General features: G+C 32.8%; 1 protein-coding gene across 1 annotated transcript; it reads left to right on the plus strand.

Moving 5' to 3' along the window:
• Nucleotides 1–229: 229 nt before the first annotated feature.
• LOC134690239 (uncharacterized) lies at nucleotides 230–21,027 on the plus strand. Its single transcript, XM_063550216.1, has 6 exons — nucleotides 230–281; nucleotides 8,473–8,703; nucleotides 12,688–13,224; nucleotides 13,792–13,898; nucleotides 14,815–15,268; nucleotides 20,348–21,027. The coding sequence occupies exons 1-6, from the start codon at nucleotides 236–238 to the stop codon at nucleotides 21,025–21,027; spliced, it is 2,055 nt and encodes a 684-aa protein (XP_063406286.1). The 5' UTR covers nucleotides 230–235.
• Nucleotides 21,028–21,892: the final 865 nt, after the last annotated feature.

Below are 21,892 nucleotides of genomic sequence, written 5' to 3' on the forward strand. Positions count from 1 at the left end.
TTAGCCAAATATCATTATTTCAGTGATATAATTACTATAAGATGTGTTCCAAAATTTTTGGCTATATATACTTTTTTGAAGATCTAGTATATTTGGTCTTTTTTGCTGTTTACAATCTTTATCTTTTTATTGTTGTTTTTGAGATAATATGTAAAAAAAACTTAAATTAGACAAAAATCAGCATGCAAGGTAAAAAAATACCTCACAGTGCATATTTCTCCTTTTTCAGACAGTTATGTCAGAGAAATCCTCAAGTGTTCCTGCCGGACCAAAAATGGAAGGTATTTTCTTAATCATTATTTCAATTATATTAGAATTAACATGTGTAAATATAGTGAGTGGAGGATTCCTATATATTTGTAGGTCACCAGGTCAAATGAGAAGGTCAACATTACATTCAATAGTCATTTCTATAGAAATCAGTTCATCAAAGGGGTGTCCCTATACTGGGGTTCATATTTACTTTAGGCAATAGAAGGTCATGGACCTTTCACCAAAAATAGTAAAAGGTCCTTTATTCTTAGAAGGTAATAGAAAATTCAATTTAGTAAAAAAAAAAATGCTTTCCCTTCCAAAGCACTCGTCATAATTTCATAATTTTTATCTGAATTTGTCAAATAAACTCTTTCAGAAAAATGGTTCCCCTCTCCAATGCCAATACTACACGCTGTGTTAAATAACACTTTGAACCTTTTTATTTGTTCTGGATTCAACTGCTGCATAAGAACACAATGGCCTAACATGTCAGATAACATCTCGACTTTGTTTTCAAGATTCTTTTAAACACTGCATGATGTTGGCATAAGATAAATGCTGGGAGGTAGTTTCATGAGTCTTAAGTTTTGTTTCCATCAAACTAGGGCACTTTGCCTTTAAGTGTGTGTTGGATAAACCAGTTTAATCATGAAAATTAGGCGAAAGTGGATAAACCTTCCATTGGGGGCAAAAATTTACGTTTTCTTTTTTCCCCTTTCATAATTTTGGTCTCAGCTGGTATACCGTTGTCCGTCCATCCGTCTGTTCGTCGTCAACATGTTGAACAATAACTTAAAAACGCTTTGAGCAGTTTTCATGAAACTTTGGTGAACTGTATATATCTATTGACATGAGCTCAATTTTATTTTTATAAATGTTAGATTTTACGTTTCCAAATTATGGGGTTTTATTCATTAAAAAAGAAGGATTTTCCAGTTTTTGAACAATACCAGATTCCAAATAAGAAAGTTGAAAAGTAACCAAAATTATGTTTAACAAAATCAACTTCAATGAAGTTCTGTTTTGGAATACATGTTATACTTTACATATAAGTAAATTCTTTTTGATAAAAAATAGATCTATTCACATTATATTTTTTAAATGAAGAACACCTTAAAAAAATGTTACTATCATAACAAAATTGACAGACATTTTGACGGAAAATTTGTATGTTAGCAACACAAAAAATCCTGATATTTTTAGTGTTGTCAAGGTTTGGATTTATATCTTGATTTAATATGAAAGGCAAATTGGAATAAAACATTTCTGAACATCTGCACCAATAAAAATGGAATTGTAAAAACTTTAAAAAAGGATAATCTTGGAGTTGCTAACATAAGATTTGACAGACATGAACAATGCTGCTAACATAAAATTTGACAGAAATTAAGTTGTTGCTAACATAAAAATTGACAGACATTTTTGTTGCTAACATAACATTTGACGGACTTTTTTGTTGCTAACAGAACATTTGACAGACTTTTTTGTTGCTAACATAATATTTTACGGACTTTATTGTTGCTAACATAAGATTTGAAGGACATTAATGTTGCTAACATAAAATTTGATGCACTAAAAAGTGTTGCTAACATAAGATATTGACGGACTTGTTGCTAACATAAGATTGTGCTAACATAAATAAATTTGACGGACAATATATATTTGAGATTTTTAACCAACATTGGAGATCTTAGCCTAGTTGAAAGTCATATTAAGAACTCCTGCAAAATACAGCTGCCTGAAATTTAAAAAGATTTCAAACCAGGACAGATAACTCTAATTTGTAGCACATCCAAATGTTGCTAACATAAAATGACAAGTTTGACAGAAAATATGTTAGCAACAGAATTGATAAAACTATTGATTAAATAAAGTACATTATGAAATACAAGTTTAACAGGCTTATATAAGTACCTACAATGATTTGGCAAGATTTTATGAACCTGTTGCTATCATAAAATTTATTGACAGACACGCATCTAATAAGTAAGGTATTTGAAATTGAAAAAAATATATACCACAGATGTTTTTAACAAAAGAAAAGCAAAAGATTTGGAAACAGGGATGTTTGAATAATCAAACTACACTAATAAAAACCATTATTCCAGTGTCAACTTAAAGCATTGTAAAACCTTGTGTCAGAAAATGGGAAGTAATTTCCGTCAACATTTCACATTTTTAGCTCACCTGGCCCGAAGGGCCAAGTGAGCTTTTCCCATCACTTTGCGTCCGGCGTCGTCTGTCGTCCGGCGTCCGTCGTCGTTAAATTTTACAAAAATCTTCTCCTCTGAAACTACTGGCCCAAATTGAATCAAACTTGGCCACAATCATCATTGGGGTATCTAGTTTAAAAAATGTGTGGCGTGACCCGGTCAACCAACCAAGATGGCCGCCATGGCTAAAAATAGAACATAGGGGTAAAATGCAGTTTTTGGCTTATAACTCAAAAACCAAAGCATTTAGAGGAAATCTGACGTGGGGTAAAAATGTTTATCAGGTCAAGATCTATCTGCCCTGTAATTTTCAGATGAATCGGTCAACCCGTTGTTGGGTTGCTGCCCCTGAATTGGTAATTTAGTGGAAATTTTGCTGTTTTTGGTTATTATCTTGAATATTATTATAGATAGAGATAAACTGTAAACAGCAATAATGTTTAGCAAAGTAAGATTTACAAATAAGTCAACATGACCGAAATGGTCAGTTGACCCCTTTAGGAGTTATTGCCCTTTATAGTCAATTTTTAACCATTTTTCGTAAATCTTAGTTATCTTTTAAAAAAATCTTCTTCTCTGAAATTACTGGGCCAAATTAATCCAAACTTGGCCACAATCATCTTTGGGGTATCTAGTTTTAAAAATGTGTCGGGTGACCCGACCATCAAATCAAGATGGCCGCCACAGCTAAAATAGAACATAGGGGTAAAAGGCAGTTTTTGGCTTATACCTCAAAAACCAAAGCATTTAGAGCAAATCTGACAGGTGGTAAAATTGTTTATCAGATCAAGATCTATCTGCCCTGTAATTTTCAGATGAATCTGACAACCCATTGTTGGGTTGCTGCCCCTGAATTGGTAATTTTAAGGAAATTTTGCTGTTTTGGTTATTATCTTGAATATTATTAAAGATAGAGATAAACTGTAAACAGCAATTATGTTCAGCAAAGTAAGATTTACAAATAAGTCAACATGACCAAAATGGTCAATTGACCCCCTAAGGAGTTATTGTCCTTTATAGTCAATTTTTAACAATTTTCATAAAATTTGTAAATTTTTATTAACATTTTCAACTGAAACTACTGGGCCAATTTCATTATAGATAGAGATAAATGTAAGCAGCAAGACTGTTTAGTAAAGTAAGATTTACAAACACATCACCATCACCAAAACACAATTTTGTCATGAATCCATCTGCTTCCTTTGTTTAATATTCACATAGACCAAGGTGAGCGACACAGGCTCTTTGGAGCCTCTAGTTCATCTTGTTTTGATCATTTTTACTTTTAATGGAAACAATTATATCCAATAATTGGTTTTCTTGCTTTATATAACATTCTTATTCAATAAGACATTCACACATTATCATTCAAATAACAGATAGTATTATTTTTCTTAATTTGTTCGTTTTGACGGAAATTTTCATTTCTTTTTGGAATCTGCCAATACCTAAAACATGCTTTGAGCAGTTTACAGGAAACTTTGGTAAAGTGTTTATATCTTTTGGCGTGAGCTCCCTTTCGATTTTTATAAATATTAGATTTTACGTTTCCGAGTTGTGGGGTTTTATTCATTAAAAATGGGTGTTTTTTCCAGTTTTTGGACAAAACTCAAAAGTGATTTGAGCAGTGTTCATGAAATTTTGGTGACTGGTATATATATATTACAATAACCTCCCTTAAGTTTTTTTTTTTATAAATTTCTGATATGACATTGCGGAATTATGATACTTCATTCTTTGAAAAAGCAACGGGCGTATCATGCGCTTATGGCACAGCTCTTTATTTATATTTGTTTCACAAAGCAGTGCTTAAATTAAGATCTGAACTATTGGTTGCTTATAATTTAAGCTTGGATATGTTCTCTGGAGTAATTATAGGGAGGTACAATTAATATTTAAACAATTAGATATTAATTATCTACAATGGAAACATGTTGAGAGGCCAAAAATTCCAGAGGGACATTCAAACTCATAAGTCGAAAGTAAACTGACAACTCCACGGCTAAAAAAGAAAAAGACAAACAGACAAACAATAGTTCACAAAACACAACATAGAAAACTAAAGACTGAGCAACATTGATCAAAACGAAACCCACTCAAAACTGGGGGTGGTGATCTCAGGTGCTCCGAAAGGGTAAGTACACTGCGACACATGTGGCACCCATTGTGTTGCTCATGTAAGTACATACCCAGTAATACGTCTAATTCGATAGGTCACATTCTGGAAAAGGGGATAGGATTGTTGTGACGACCTTAGGAACATATCTGCTATCATCTGTGAAACTGATATTCCATTATGGTCAACCCACTCGTGATGGCGTCGATAAAACTTATGAAAGGATGTAATTATTTTGGACATTTATAAATATTAATTTTTATGAATTTTCAGGATTTTCTCGCTTCGTTGAAGACCCATTGGTGGCCTTTGGCTGTTATCTGCTCTTGGTCGGGTTATTTTTTCTTTGACAATTTCCCCATTTCAATTCTCAATTTTATATATATTTTACTGAATATAATAGATATTTGAGTTAATAAAGATGTTTGATTGTGCTGATTTTTATAAATAAAAAAGTTTTGTAAAAGAATAGTCTACAAATTTTGACATTTTATGTAATATTTTATTACAATTAAATTATTTATTACTATAAATTTTCACTTCTTCGTACTATGAACAGAGGTCCAGATAAGCTGCGTATTTGCGTGATCACGCAATACAAATAATAGAAAACCCAATGCAATTGTCCATTGAAGGGTTCAACAACCCAATTAATTCAACGGAAAACCCAATAATATGCCAAAACCATGAGTTCTCAACCCTTTTATTGGCTACCATTTGCGTTATTTACCCTTATCTGTTTACAGTCGTCGCGTAAACTATTTTTATAATATTTATGATTGGAAATTTCCTGTCGTTCTAAAAATAGATCCCTGCATCAAGTAACTGAAATGGGTCCCTGTTTGAGTTTTCAATTGCTGTTTTTCTAAACATTTCGATCTTCTCGGCGTTTATCCAGTTAGCGAGTGTCATATTATTTTCGCATTGCTCGGGATTTATCATAACATACATTGAAATAAAACGAAAGTGAATGTCCGGTAAAAATATTGAATAGAAGCATGTTTTCGGCTTCTTTTGAAAAGCTGAGGGAAAGTTATGATGAAAACACGAGACTCAGCCAGTGTTTGAAGGAAACGTCCATCGAACGCACGGGCGTGTGTGCGTACCATAACGAGAACATCGCTAAAAACACAGAGTTTCATCAAAAACGAAATCAGTTGGAAAAAGTGAAAGGCCAAATCAATTACGAAATGATAAAGCATCAGAAACCAAAAGTTCTAAATAAAATTCAACTAAATCCAGATTTATGTAAATTGAATAAAACAAAATCATTCAAGTGTAAGAGTTTATATACTATTTTTAATTCATTTTACGGTTAGAATTGATGAATATACAAACCATGCACACAGGCACTGGTCTCAGAATTTATTATATAAACTTTAAGGTATAAGACGAGTGCCTGTGAATACACTTATCCGTTTTTGTGAGAAAATACAAAACTGGCAAAAGGTTTGAAACGGGACACAATTTAAACCTACATTTGCTCCTCGGTGAATAAACCAAATAAAACAGCTAGCAAATAACCCTCACCATAACTCTAAACCAAATAAAACAGTTAAAAAAAGAAAGAAACATATAAATGGGAAAAAAAGGGGTTGATATTGCCTAAATATTTCAATATTGTGTCGATGAAAAAACCCAATACATTAAGGAGCTCGGTGGTGAAAAACCCAATTTGATATTAACCTGACGGGTGAATTGAAATTGATAATGCAATTAAAAAACTTTATCACCCAATTGTATAAAAAAAAAGGTGGGTAAAAACCCCAATTTGTGAATTCTTATCTGGAGCTCTGAACATCAAAATTATTTATTGTGTAAAATTATTTCCTTTCTCCGTTTGAATTGTACATGTATACCTAACTACACAATTAATTTCATTTACCTGTGAACATGGTGTACAAATACAAATGGTGCATATTTTTGTTCTAGCTAATTGTTGATTTTCTAAGATTGTTTAACATTTCACAGCGGTATTTTTATTGATTTTATATTTGCATTGTATCAAAGATTAATTTTATTTGTTCAGTGTATGTTGGGTCGTGTTAATTTGTCTTTTGATTGAGTCCATTTCAATTGATATTTTACAGTGTGTTTTTTGCTCACCTGGCCCAAAGGGCCAAGTGAGCTTTTCTCATCACTTGGCTTCCGGCGTCGTTAACTTTTACAAAAATCTTCTCCTCTGAACTTACTGGGCCAAATTTAACCAAACTTGGCCACAATCATCATTGGGGTATCTAGTTTAAAAAAATGTGTCTGGTGACCCGGCCAACCAATCAAGATGGCCGCCATGGCTAAAAATAGAACATAGGGGCAAAATGCAGTTTTTGGCTTATAACTCAAAAACCATTTAACCAAAGCATTTAGAGCAAATCTAACATGAGGTAAAATTGTTCATAAGGTCAAGATCTATCTGCCCTGAAATTTTCAGATGAATCAGACAACTCGTTGTTGGGTTGATGCCCCTGAAATGGTAATTTTAAGGAAATTTTGCCATTTTTGGTTATTTTCTTGAATATTATTATAGAAAGAGATAAACTGTAAACAGCAGTAATGTTCATCAAAAAAATAAGATCTAAAAATAAGTCAACATGACCAAAATGATCAGTTGACCCCTTAAGGAGTTATTGCCCTTTATTGTCAATTTTTAACCATTTTTCGTAAATTTTTGTTATCTTTTACAAAAATCTTCTCTGAAACCACGAAGACAAATTTAACCATACTTGTCCCCAATCATCATTAGGGTATCTAGTTTTAAAAATGTGTCCCAAGACCCTGCCTGCAAACCAAGATGGCGGACATGGCTAAAAATAGAAAATAGGGTAAAATGTCGTTTTTGGGTAAAATCTCCGAAACCAAAGCATTTAGAGCAAATCTGAAGGGATAAAATTGTTCATTAGGTCAAGATCTATCTGCACTGAAATTTTCAAACCAATCAGGTAACCTGTTGTTGGGTTGCTGCACCGGAATTGGTAATTTTAAGAACATTTTGCAGTTTTTGGTTATTATCCTGAATATTATTATAGATAGAGATAAACTGTAAACAGCAGTAATGTACAGCAAAGTAAGACCTACAAATAAGTCAACATGACCAAAATGGTCAATTGACCCCTTACAGAGTTATTGCTGTTTATAGACAATTTTTAACAATTTTCATAAATTTTTCTAATTTTTTACAAAATATCATCCACTGTAACTACTTGGCCAAATTCATTATAGATAGAGATAATTGTAAGCAGCATGAATGTTCAGTAAAGTAAGATCTACAAACACATCACCATCACCAAAACATAATTCTGTCATGAATCCACATGTGTCCTTTGTTTAATATGCACATAGACCAAGGTGAGCGGCACAGACTCTTTAGAGCCTCTAGTTATATAGATTAGACCATTGGTTTTCCCGTTTGAATGGTTATACACTTGTAATATTTGGGGCCTTTTATAGTTTGCTTTTCGGTGTGAGCCAAGGCTCTGCATTGAAGACTGTACTTTGACCTATAATGGTTTACATTTTTTTTTTAATTTGACTTGGATTGAGAGTTGTCTCATTGGCACTCATACCACATTTTCCTATATCTATCGAAATTTTAGGCAATACTTTGATAGCAGCAATATAGATACAAAAATCTTATTGGAATGTAAGTATGCTTTAAATATGACAGTCAAAAAGTTAAAAATTTACAGTCCATCAAAACTGTCAGAAAATTTGAGTTATTTCCCTTAAGCTAGCAACAGTTTAGCTTCAATGTGGGATGGAAATAAGAATATCCATGATTCCTGACGTATAATACTATTTAGTCACTATTTATAAGGTGAAAGCACAGATTTCTTGAGACATCATCAGAAATACATCAATAATTGACCATTTGGAAAAAAATATTTTCAGATTCCGTCCGATCTGCCATGTTGGACAAGTTGCTTGGCAGTGGAAGCTATGAATCATTTGACATGCGCTGCATGGTTACCGGCCAGTTCGCCGTTGGAAAATCAAGTCTGGTCAAGCTTTTAGTTGGGGATAATGTTCCAGAAGGGAGACAACCCACCGATGGCATTTCGCTCATAGAAGGTCGCTGTGGCCTTGATATTGAGACCAGAAGTTGGATCATGATTGATCCAGGTAAGAATACACAAATCCATACATATATTTATACCTGAGGAAGGTTCAGTGTTAACCTAATGACAATGGGGGAGTGGGGTTTGTGGTCACGAATGTTCTGTCATTTTGTATATTTATTGTCAGTCTAACAGGGTTTGAATCAAGTGAGAGTATAAAATTTCTTTTTTTCATACCTTTTGGTAGGTTAATATTTTCAGAAACTAAATTTACACCTGGCATGCCTGGCAGATAATGAAAGTAGACATTAACAAACTGAATATCAAATCATTTGACATACTATAGTTCTTCTTATAGTCATGGATTTTTGTTTAGCATCTTGAAGCCTTACTTACTAGAGCGCTTTACAGGGATTTCTTTTTGTCTAAATTTATTGAATTATTTATTTTAGAGAAAGAGGTTGCCTTTTTAGCAACTTAATTTAATAGAAAATTATTTGACAATTAAAATTGATTATGTTTTTTTATTTTTGACAAACGTTAGATGGTGAATAGTGATAGGTTAATAACGGGGCTTTATTTAATAAGTAGGTAATTTAGTCTAGGACTATTATACTAACAGGACTGGAAACTGATCGATCTGTTGAGATTTCATTGTCCCGATAGTGGAGTATTGATTTTTTGTTTTGATTGACAGCTGATCGTGTCACGTGGTTAATCAGTCTTCTGTACATGTGAACAATAAATTATGGCGAACAAGTCTGCATATCGAATACCGTTAAAATTGATGGATTTGAAATAAAAAAATATATATAATTAAATGCAAACAATGAAAATATATGTCATTGAATAATAAAATTATTTTAACAGATGAAATACATTTACTTGAAACAAGGATTTGTATAGAAATCCTTGCTTGAAATAAATGGCTTTACACGAGGAAAAACTTATGCTGATCAAAACTGGGACTATTAAACTAGGTTCTTCTTTATTCTAACTTAATCTTCGAAGTAGTTTTGAAAGATAAATATTTATCTTATTGTTCACGAAAAATTATGAATAAGTAGTCAATATATAATATAATAGTGTTGAAAATAAAACAAATATAGTCGAAATGCCAGCACTTTACTTGACCGCTATGAGTCGAAGGCAGAGACATGTATATATGTCTCTATTCGAAGATTAACAAATCATAATTAATCCTAATAAAAACAATAAGTGTGCAATAAAAACAATGTTGGCAATTTCAGTTCATAATCAATTCCTATAACAAAAGTTACCTGGGTGACCTCTTAAAAATATAGCCACATTGTTTTGAACTTATTTTTTAACTTCCTGTTTACACCTAAATTTCAATATGGCAGCAACAACAGAAAAAGCCGCTGTGAACAGAGACTACTTTTGTAGTTCTAATTGTGGAACCTATTTTTTCATATTTTCACGAAGTCATATGCAAATGCCACCTGAAGACCTTTATTTATAAAAAAAAAAAACAGATTTTAATAAAATTATTGCACACTTAAAAAGGAGTAGGCAGTTTTATAGGAACAGTATAATTTATTTGAGCCCTGCATTTGGTTTCCAGTTGTAACGAGAAAGAGATTAATATTCCACTTTTCACTTAAAAAAGTGACAATACAAATAGGCCAATCCAACCTATAACCTATGAATATGATTTTACAAAAACTGAACTCATGTATCTCTTTTCAATCAACAGTTATAAGACATTTTATGAATCTTATTATTTCCACATCGTCCCCACCCTACTATCATCCTGAACAATTCAACCTTTATATGTCATTTTTGTCGAGCCAGTGACTTTTGTTGCAGAAAGCTCGACAAAGGGATAGTGATGCGGTGGCGGCGTTAGCTAATTTCTTAAAAGCTTTATATTTTAGAAGGTGGCAGACCTGGATGCTTCATAATTTGTATATAGATGCCTCATGTTATGAAGTTTCCGTCAGTCACATGTCTAATGTCCTTGACCTTATTTTCATGATTCAGTGACTTGAAAAAAAAGTTAAGATTTTTTGTAATGTTAATTTCTCTCTTATTATAAGTAATAGGATAACTACATTTGGTATGTGCGTACCTTGCAAGGTCCTCATGCTTGTTAGGGAGTTTTCACTTGACCTCGCTATCATTTCATGGATCAGTGAACAAGGTTAATTTTTGGTGGTCAAGTCCATATCTCAGATACTATATAGGCAATAGGTCTATTATATTTTGTGTATGGAAGAACTGTAAGGTGTACATGTCCAACTGGCAGGTGTCATCTGACCTTGACCTCATTTCATAGTTCATTGGTTATAGTTAAGTTTATTTGTTTTTGTCTGTTTTTCTTATACTGTATGCAATAGGTCTACTATATTTGGTGTATGGAATGATTGTAAGGTGTAGATGTCTAGCTGGCAGGTGTCATCTGACCTTGACCTCATTTTCAAAGTTAAGTTTTTGAGTTTTGGTCTTTTTGGTCGAGCCTTCGACTTTAGTTGAAAAAGCAAGACTAAGCGATCCTACTTTCCGTCGTCGGCGTCGTCCACAAATATTCACTCTGTGGTTAAAGTTTTTTGAAATTTTAATAACTTTCTTCAACTACACTAGATTTCTACCAAACTTGGACAGAAGCTTGTTTATGATCATAAGATAGTATCCAGAAGTAAATTTTGTAAAAATAAAATTTCATTTTTTCCGTATTTTACATATAAATGGACTTAGTTTTTTCTGCGGGGAAACATAACATTCACTCTGTGGTTAAAGTTTTTAGAATTTTAATAGCTTTTTTAAACTATCCTTGATTTGTACCAAACTTGGACAAAAGCTTGTTTATGATCATAAGATAGTATCCAGAAGTAAATTTTGTAACAAAATTAATCCATTTTTTCTGTATTTTACTTTTAAATGGACTTAGTTTTTCTGTGGGGAAACATTACATTCACTCTGTGGTTAAAGTTTTTAAAATTTTAATAACTTTCTTAAACTATCCTAGGTTTGTACCAAACTTGGACAGAAGCTTAGTTATGGTCATAAGATAGTATCAGAAGTAAATTTTGTAATAATAACTCCATATTTTCTGTATTTTACTTTTAAATGGACTTAGATTTTCTTCCAGTTAACATTACATACAGTCTGCAGCTTAAGTTTTCAAAACATTTATTAGATTCATTAACTATCCTAGATTTTTACCAAACTTGGACAGAAGCTTCTTACAATCAAAAGATAGTATCAAGAGGAATATTTTTATTGATTTTATTTCTTATTTTTGTTGAGTCTGCAATTTACAGCAAAAGTAGGCGAGACACTGGGTTCTGCGGAACCCTTACAAATTTTTTCTAATACTATATGCAATAGGTCAACTTAATTTGGTGTATAACAATATTTTATGATCTATATGTCAGTAGTGCAAGTTTTATTTGACCATGACCTCATTTTGATGGTTCATTGCTCAGTGTTATGTTTTTTTGTTTTGAATGGTTTTTCTTAAACAATAAGCAATAGGTCAAATATATTTGTTGCGTGGACGAATTGTTAGCTGTACATGTCTGCCTGGCATGGTTCATCTGACCTTGACCTCATTTTCATGGTTCATTGGTCAAAGTAAAGGTAAAGTCTCGTTCTAACGATGTGATGTTGAGTATTATTACACTGATTGATTTAGTATAATTGTCCCAGATTTAGTGTCAGTCTTATGATGTGGGTCATAATAGTCGTTATTTCTATAAAAAAAAAGGTGTAAAAACAAAATGCAAGCGACGTTGTTTTGTTCCAACGTGACCTCAAATATTGACATATTATAACATTGTAGACTTAGTCATCCTTGTATTGATTCTACCTGTTATTAAAGTTAAATCTAAATTGTATACCGTTTTAATATATCAATAAGGATATGAGGTATGATTGCAAATAAGACAACTATCCACCAAATTTCCAATAAAGTGGATGTCGGTATTAATTTAGCTATCCATACCAATGTTTATCTATTTGCATTTATACATATAGAATATATATATAATAGATAAAATCAGTTATTTGTTGTTTATTTATACAGCAACTTATAATGCCTTGGATGTTGTTTACAATAAAGTGTTAATGACCTCCGAAGAAGATGAAAGTAAACAAACAAAAACACCAGAAAAACCTGAATCGGATGAAAAACCTGTTGATAGTCCAAATAAAGAAGATACTCATTCTCAGAAGTCTGAAGCCACCAGGTCAACAGATTTCCCTGTGAACCTCTCAGATGAACCCACTACACAGCCACAAGCAGCCCAATCTTTGTCACTACAGATGTCCCCCAGTGAGTCTAAAAGACAGCAAATGAAGAAGAAAATGACGACCAAAATGACCAAAAAGGAAATAAGAAAGAGAATGGAGAAAGTCCTCAAAAGTGGGAAATATAAAATGAAAGTTGGCCGACTCATCTTCTGGGACTTTGGTGGACAGTATGTCTATTATACAACACACCAGACATTCATGACATTCAGGGCTTTGTTTCTAGTAGTTTTTGACGGAAGTAAAAGATTGAATGAAGAAGTCCTTGATGTACTGTGTTTTCCAGGGCAGCACATGACACCAACCCCAGCAGGTAATTTATATTAATTTAAATTATGAAATTTATATGTTTATCTTGTCTTGCTTGTCCATAATTATGATAAACTCACCATAGATAACAGGATGATTTTTAATATTTGCACCAGACGCGCGTTTCGTCTACATAAGACTCATTAAATTGCTTTAAACTATCATTTTACATTGAGGCAGACTATTTTTCTCATGTTTTCACTTTTTATGGTGATTGTAATCAGTAGAAAAAATATTCATCCACATCCACAAACCATCTTTGTTCTTTAAGATTTGACAAATCCATGTAACAAGGATTGATGTCAGAATAAGGACAAGCTTATTGTCCACGTAGGAGAACACTAGTCCAGTTGTTGATGGTGTTCGTGTGAAATGTTTGTTTCTTGTGATTTACTTTAAACTGCTGTTTGTCTTTTTAATTTTATTTTGGAACACGATATTTGTTATCTCTCATTGAACTTCTATTTTTTTGCCACCTTTTTTTCAAAACTGATCACATGTTACAAATAATTAAAATTAACTTTATTATATAACAGGTATACAACTTTATTTAGTTTTGTTCTACTTTCAGTCTTCTTACTGCACTGGGTAAACTCAATCCTAACATATTGTAAAGTGGTGTTTGCTGGCATCCCTAAGATCTTGTTTGTTGCCACACATAAGGACAAGATACCACTGGTAAGTGACAAATATATACATAGGTCTTTTATAAAGGGCAATCCATAGACCTTGTTTGTTTCTATCCATTCAGACAAGGCACCAGTGGTAAGTGAAACATATAATAAATAGGACTTGTATACATGCATTCCATAGATCATTTGTGTCGCCACCCGTAATAACAAGATGCCAGTGACAAGTGAAAAAAATATATAAAAAGAACTTGTATACATGCATTCCATAGATCTTTTTTGTTGCCACCCGTAATATCAAGACGCCAGTGGCAAGTGAAAAAAGATATAAATAGATCTTGTTTACAGGCTTTCACTAGATCTTGTGTGTTACCACCCATTGAAACAAGGTACCAGTGAAAAGTGAAAAAAGATATAAATAGGTATTGTATATAAATATTCCTAGGATCTTGTGTGACACCACCCTTTAGACAAGATACCAGTGGTAAGTGAGAAAAACATATAAATATGTCTTTTATACATAGCATTCCTTACGAGATCTAGATAATTAGCAATAGTATATAACGTTATATGTCAAAAAGGGTGGTAGACTTCTTTACATTTGTCCATAATTCCATTTTTACTGATATTTCGATTTGGTATTAAGCTTCATGTTAGTGATCTCCTTTGAATTTTTACCAGTGGCGGATCCAGAACTTTGTATATGGGCCCACCGTCTATAAGAAGGAGCTGCTACAGTCATGCTTTGATTACCAAATACATAGTAGTCTGTGTTCATTATAAAGATGGTAACATAGGTCAAGATAAAAATAACAGCTTAGTATTTATGTATGTAGCCCTTGTAAGTTGTATTTGCCGTCTCAGACTGTACTGACTGCATTTGGATAAAGATTGTGGTGAGCCATTCCACATGTTTCATGCAATGATTATTTCTTCATTTTAAATCTTATTTATTTTGTTGACAGGAGGATGTAGAAACCAGACGTGCACTATTGTACAGCGAAGTAGAGGAATTATTCAGGGACCATGAAGGAAGAAATCATCTTGTCCTTGACAAACAAATATTTGTCAATGCAACTGATAAAGCTGATCAAGAAATTGAATCCCTGAAAAAAGCCATCACAGAGCTTACTTTTGACCATCCATGTTGGGGGGAGAGGATGCCAAACGCTTGGGTCCCCCTTGAACTGGAGATAGCTGAGTTGGTTGCTGTGGGAAAACAAATCCTGTCATTGGATGAAGTTGAAGAGTTAAATGAAATCGGCACAGTATCAGTTCTGAATTTAGAACAACTTCATGACTTCCTTAATTTCCAGCACTCGCTAGGGAAAATCGTCTACTTTGATACCCAGCAGCTCAGAGAGTATGTCATAATCAACCCCCTTCTCATGGTTGAGGTTATGAGGTCCTTTGTGACAGGTATTTATGTTAAAACTTATTATGGAGATTATGAGATCTGTTGTTTCAAAAATATGTCAATTCTTATAATGGAGATTATGAGATCCTTTTTGACAGGTATTTATATCAATACTTACTATGGAGGTTATGAGGTCCTTTGTGACAGGTTTGTATGTCAATTCTTTTCATGGAGGTTATGAGGTCCTTTGAGACAGGTTTTTATATAAATACTTATTACAAAGGTTATGAGGTCCTTTGTGACAGGTTTGTATGTCAATTCTTTTCATGGAGGTTACGAGATCTTTTGTGACAGGTATTTATATAAATACTTATTATGGAGGTTATGATGTCCTTTGTGACAGGTATTTATATAAATACTTATTATGGAGGTTATGATGTCCGTTGTGACAGGTATTTATATCAATACTTATTATGGAGGTTATGAAATCCTTTGTGACAGGTATTTATATAAATACTTATTATGGAGGTTATGAGGTCCTTTGTGACAGGTATTTATGTCAATACTTATTATGGAGGTTACGAGATCTTTTGTGACAGGTATTTATATAAATACTTATTATGGAGGTTATGAGGTCCTTTGTGACAGGTATTTATGTGGTTATGATGTCTGTTGTGACAGGTATTTATGTCAATACTTATTATGGAGGTTATGAAATCCTTTGTGACAGGTATTTATATAAATACTTATTATGGAGGTTATGAGGTCCTTTGTGACAGGTATTTATGTCAATACTTATTATGGAGGTTACAAGATCTTTTGTGACAGGTATTTATATAAATACTTATTATGGAGGTTATGAGGTCCTTTGTGACAGGTATTTATGTGGTTATGATGTCCGTTGTGACAGGTATTTATGTCAATACTTATTATGGAGGTTATGAGGTCCTTTGTGACAGGTATTTGTGTCAATCCTTAGTATGGAGGTAATGAAATCCTTTGTGACAGGTATTTATATAAATACTTATTATGGAGGTTATGAGGTCCTTTGTGACAGGTATTTATGTCAATACTTATTATGGAGGTTACGAGATCTTTTGTGACAGGTATTTATATAAATACTTATTATGGAGGTTATGAGGTCCTTTGTGACAGGTATTTATGTGGTTATGATGTCCGTTGTGACAGGTATTTATGTCAATACTTATTATGGAGGTTATGAAATCCTTTGTGACAGGTATTTATATAAATACTTATTATGGAGGTTATGAGGTCCTTTGTGACAGGTATTTATGTCAATACTTATTATGGAGGTTACGAGATCTTTTGTGACAGGTATTTATATAAATACTTATTATGGAGGTTATGAGGTCCTTTGTGACAGGTATTTATGTGGTTATGATGTCCGTTGTGACAGGTATTTATGTCAATACTTATTATGGAGGTTATGAGGTCCTTTGTGACAGGTATTTATGTCAATACTTATTATGGAGGTTATGAAATCCTTTGTGACAGGTATTTATGTCAATACTTATTATGGAGGTTATGAGGTCCTTTGTGACAGGTATTTATATAAATACTTATTATGGAGGTTATGAGGTCCTTTGTGACAGGTATTTGTGTCAATCCTTAGTATGGAGGTAATGAGGTCCTTTGTGACAGGTATTTATGTCAATACTTATTATGGAGGTTATGAGGTCCTTTGTGGCAGGTATTTATGTCAATACTTATTATGGAGTTTATGAGGTCCTTTGTGGCAGGTATTTATATAAATACTTATTATGGAGGTTATGAGGTCCTTTGTGACAGGTATTTGTGTCAATCCTTAGTATGGAGGTAATGAGGTCCTTTGTGACAGGTATTTATGTCAATACTTATTATGGAGGTTATGAGGTCCTTTGTGGCAGGTATTTATGTCAATACTTATTATGGAGGTTATGAGGTCCTTTGTGGCAGGTATTTATGTCAATACTTACTATGGAGGTTATGAGGTCCTTTGTGACAGGTATTTATGTCAATACTTATTATGACATTTAAGTCATTTATTGGAACTACTGTATTGTCTTTTACCAGTTGCACGCCGGAACTTTCAAACTTTCGGAATAAAGCATCAGCAATGTCATTTGCTGTTGGAACAGACGGCTGTTTGGTAATTGTTTCAGGAACTGCTCGTCTTGTATGGCGTCTCCGCACTGGTGGCCTGTATAGTGGTGGTATCTCACTTTGTTCCTCCACTAAATTTTGAACATCTTCAAGGTTTTGTGGAGCAGCCTTTCTTCTTGTTCGGCTCTTCTGCTTTGGCATTTTGCTATAAAAACATAAAACAAAAATAAAAATCCTGTATATCACAGAACTTTAAGAATGTTACTACAAATGTAAATAAGTACAGTACATTCCGGTTATTTGCATAGCCTATTTGTCAGACGAAATTATGCAATAAAGCGGAGTATGCTTATATCCGAAATGACAAATTACGGAGTCAAATGACATCGATAGTGCAGATCAGCAAAGAAAGATGTACGTCCATAGTCCACTTACAACATAATGAATGCTTATTTATTCTAATAAAAGTTATTTGTCTACTGTCATACATTTTATTTCATTGTGTATTCTTTCAATAAAGTTTATAAACACATTTTGTTTTTGTTTATTTATGTACCGACTTTTCCTTTACCTGAGATACGATAATAAAATTGTTCTAAAAATAGATTTGTTTCTATGACCCGGATGTACAAATTAAATTGTTACGCTTTGTTTAAAACAAACTGTTTAACAATACTACACAGTTTATAATCATTGTAAAAAAAAAATGTATAATTTTTAAACCAAAATGCTTGTCCATAAAATTAACATAGTTGTCATGATGATATATCTAGCAAAATGTGCTCATGTAAAAAGTTAAGTTTGTCCATGATACATGTATGCTAATTATTACTCCAAAACCAATTTTATAAAACCAACCAATATGAATAAAATTCTTCAATAGTACCAAAATCGATCCCTATTGTGACACAACCATTATAGGGAAAGACATGATTTATTCTCTGATTAAATAATTAACCTAGTAATATACTAAAATAAAAGTATATAAACCATGATTATGAATAATCAATATTTAAATATAAAAAGAGACATATTATATTATATAATTCTGATATAAATGATATAACCAACCATAATTATTTACAAATAAGACATTTTTCATGTCACCAGTGTCACAACCATGTGCGTATAAGCACAACCATGTGCATATAAGCACAACCACGTGCATAATAAGCACAACCACATGCATAATAAGCACAACCACTCAGAGATAATTTAGATTATAAATCGTTACAAAAGGTGATGGAGTAATAATATGCAAATAATTCATAGATAACCACATAATTGTAGTGTATGCTTCTTTTCTTCATATGTCCAAATAGGAACAATAAGTTTCTAACAATCATAAACGGTAATTTGCAACGCATGTTTGCTCGACATTACATGTTCGTGACAGGCTACCAACAGCAGCACGGACACTTCTAGCGTATATTTCCATACCTTCATCATTAAGATGAACTTTATCTTTTAATAATAAATCTGGGGTGTTCTTCCACAACCCCCTATGATGCCAGAAAGTCGCATTGTCTCTTTCTTTTACTAAATGACTAAGTTCTTTGTTTACAATGTAAACCTTGTTGTTATAATAAGCTTCCGGTCTTTCGGAATACCTCGGGAGAAGTTGACCAATAACCACGTGGTTAACATGATAGCAATTTATTATGTAATTGGCAAAAACACTGATATCTCTTGCTAATTTCATGGGCTCATTTTCAGACGACAAATTGTTGCCTCCAACCTGAAGAAAAGTCGAATGTGGCATATATTCTTCAATAATATGCATATATTGTTGCTTTTGAACACATTTATTACCGGGGCGAAGAGTCCCTCCCCCCAAACCAAAAAATTCCACCTGGATGTCGGTTCTGTCTAAACCTAAATTTAACCAACCTCGATCACAGTTCTCATGAGTAAAAGTTTCTAAACGACGAATAAAAGAATTACCAAAAATTAAGGCACGCCGGACCATGGTTCAAAAGCAACAAACAATTCAAAAATAAATAATAATAAATTAAAAATTAAGTTATTAAAAATATATAAATTAATAGTTAAGGTTCGCTTTTACCTTCTAATCTGTGGATTCTTCCATGAATGCCTTTCTACAGTTCTTTTTTTTCAGTTTTTCAGATAAATTCAAAACGATCTTTTCTTTCTCCCAAAACAAAGGCGAATGACCGCATGTCCAAGCACATGTAGAAATTTGATATTAGTTACCGATCTCAAGAACTGACCAATCAGATAATGTAATTAGATGATCATGCATTGAACATGATGTAGTCCTTGACCTCATGTTGATATACTTTAACAAAGAAATGCCTTCTACACACATGGCATTAATAAAATCAATATTATCGGAAATTCCAGCCAAAAAATCTTTTATTTACAATAAATGTTAATATAATGAACAAATACAATTGTTAATATTTGTAGGAAACGGGTATATGTTATAGTATATATAATTCTAAATACTGAAATTAAACTGAAAACAGTGTGTATGCGTTATAAACATGATAAATGTCCAGACATTTTCTTCCTGAATGCAGGTGTGAATGCAGGTCACGACCTGCATTTTTTTAATTTCAGAGGTTGCTTAGCATCATATTCTGTTTTGAGCCAAGTACAAAAAATAAATTGTATTTCAAGAAAAATGTATATCTACCATGCACTCCTACTACTGCTTCAAATGAACTATGTTGATTAAAACCATCTGTTTAATTTGAAGCTGACGACATACAAATTCTGTGGACCTGTATTATGTAATTGACGACATGAATAGCCGTCATCAGAAACATATTGCCAATGTCATAGACAAAGCGATATATTGTCAGTAACTGTAGATCACAAATAAATATACTGTCAATGCAATTTGACTGCCTAAATTGTATAAATTAGTAATTTGATAGGTCATGTGCTTTTGTGGACAGCATGCAGGCAATCGTATTATATGTATCACTTGAAGCAATCAGTAATGAAAATGAAAAAAGAATAATTCATGTTTTCTCAGAAAGTGTTTTACCTATGTATATTATATTTTTCAGACAAATTATTTTGGCCAAAGATGAGAAAAATGCAGGAAATTTTCAGGAGAATGTCAGACAGTGGGATGATATGCAGAGAAGACATGTACAGGATTTGGGACCAAAAGGACTTCCGGGAAATTCTACCATACAAAGAGTTTATATTCAACATCCTCATCCATTTAGACATCCTGGCAGAGCAACGTAGATATGATACAGCTACAGGAAGTCGGATACCAGTAGATAACTTCTTTGTTCCCTGTATGGTCAAAGAACGAAATACCACCTGCTTCATGGACAAAGAATGTACACCAGAGAGAGCGATATGTTTAGCATTTGTTTTTAAAGGGACTGTCATACCACCAGCTTTGCCCAATCGTCTGATCAGTGCATGTCTGAGCATGTGGACTTTGAAGCAGTATGAAGGGAGAAAACTCCTCTTTTCAGGATTCATTGTAGTATCATTTGACAAGGCACATGATATTGTAGTATGCGTTGAAGGCAACCAGATTCTGCTTTATATAGTCCATAAAACCTCTGCTGGACTTATTGTACCAGATATAGCCACGGGAGTTAAGGAATGCTTGGTTCTAACAATGGAGAGAATTTCAGATTTCTATCAGTCCACAATCAATGTCAAACGCAGTCCACAATTACCTTTCCATCTATTCATGTGCCAAGTTGAAATGCTTCATCAGTGAAGAGGAAGCTTTGCAGACCAATGATTGGGTTTGTGACAAACATAAACAAACACACACAGCCGGAGACTGGCTGGTTTGGAACCAAGATAAGGTATGTGAATTAACGTGATATTAGTTTACTAATTTTCATATCTCGTAAATGCAAGTTTTGCCTATTATTTAGAACCCGCTATAAATAGAGAAAATCTGGCACAAGCAAAAAGTTCAGAATGTTGACCTCTACCTATTGTTCTTCGCGTTAGAACTGTCAAAAAACTTTTTATAGGAGTTATTGCTTTAAAAGATGAATCTTATCATTTATAAAAATGTTTGCATTTTATCTTGAAAATTATAATAAATAGACAGAAACTTAAAATAGAAAAAAAAATATCAACAAGAGAAGATCTACTATTAAGTCTACATGATATCTTCAGTTGACTCCCTATTAGTGTTATTGACCTATAATAACGATTGTTAACAATTGTTTTGCATGTTAGCCTAATTTCTTAAAAGGTATATTAGATAAATAGAAACAGTAGATAGCAAAAATGATCAGCAAGACAAGACCTTCAAATAAGCTTATAAATGACCGAAATCTTAAGTCAAATCATTTTTGGAGTTGTAGCCTTTAATGATATTTTTTTTCTCAATTTTTGCTTTATATCTTGAATAGGGTAATAGATAGATATAAATGTTAAATGTAAATAGAATAAATGATCAGCAAGACATGATCACGAATAAGCCAAAATGCCATTTATAAGTCTGCAGATGCCTCGTTTTATGCCTTTTGATGATAATGTTTTTCATTTTTTGGCATTTTTTGCCTCTTATGATTATCTTGAAAACTATGATATATAAATAAGAACTTTTAAAAAATAAATTATCA

Source organism: Mytilus trossulus, chromosome 11 (assembly GCF_036588685.1).
Source record: "Mytilus trossulus isolate FHL-02 chromosome 11, PNRI_Mtr1.1.1.hap1, whole genome shotgun sequence".
NCBI classification, from domain to species: domain Eukaryota; kingdom Metazoa; phylum Mollusca; class Bivalvia; order Mytilida; family Mytilidae; genus Mytilus; species Mytilus trossulus.

Coding starts and splice junctions, on each gene's coding strand:
- LOC134690239 (XM_063550216.1), top strand. CDS start 236: ATGTCAGAGAAATCCTCAAGTGTTCCTGCCGGACCAAAAATGGAAG. Junction 8,704..12,687: donor TTGGATCATGATTGATCCAG/GTAAGAATACAC, acceptor TTATTTATACAG/CAACTTATAATGCCTTGGAT. Junction 13,225..13,791: donor CATGACACCAACCCCAGCAG/GTAATTTATATT, acceptor TTCTACTTTCAG/TCTTCTTACTGCACTGGGTA.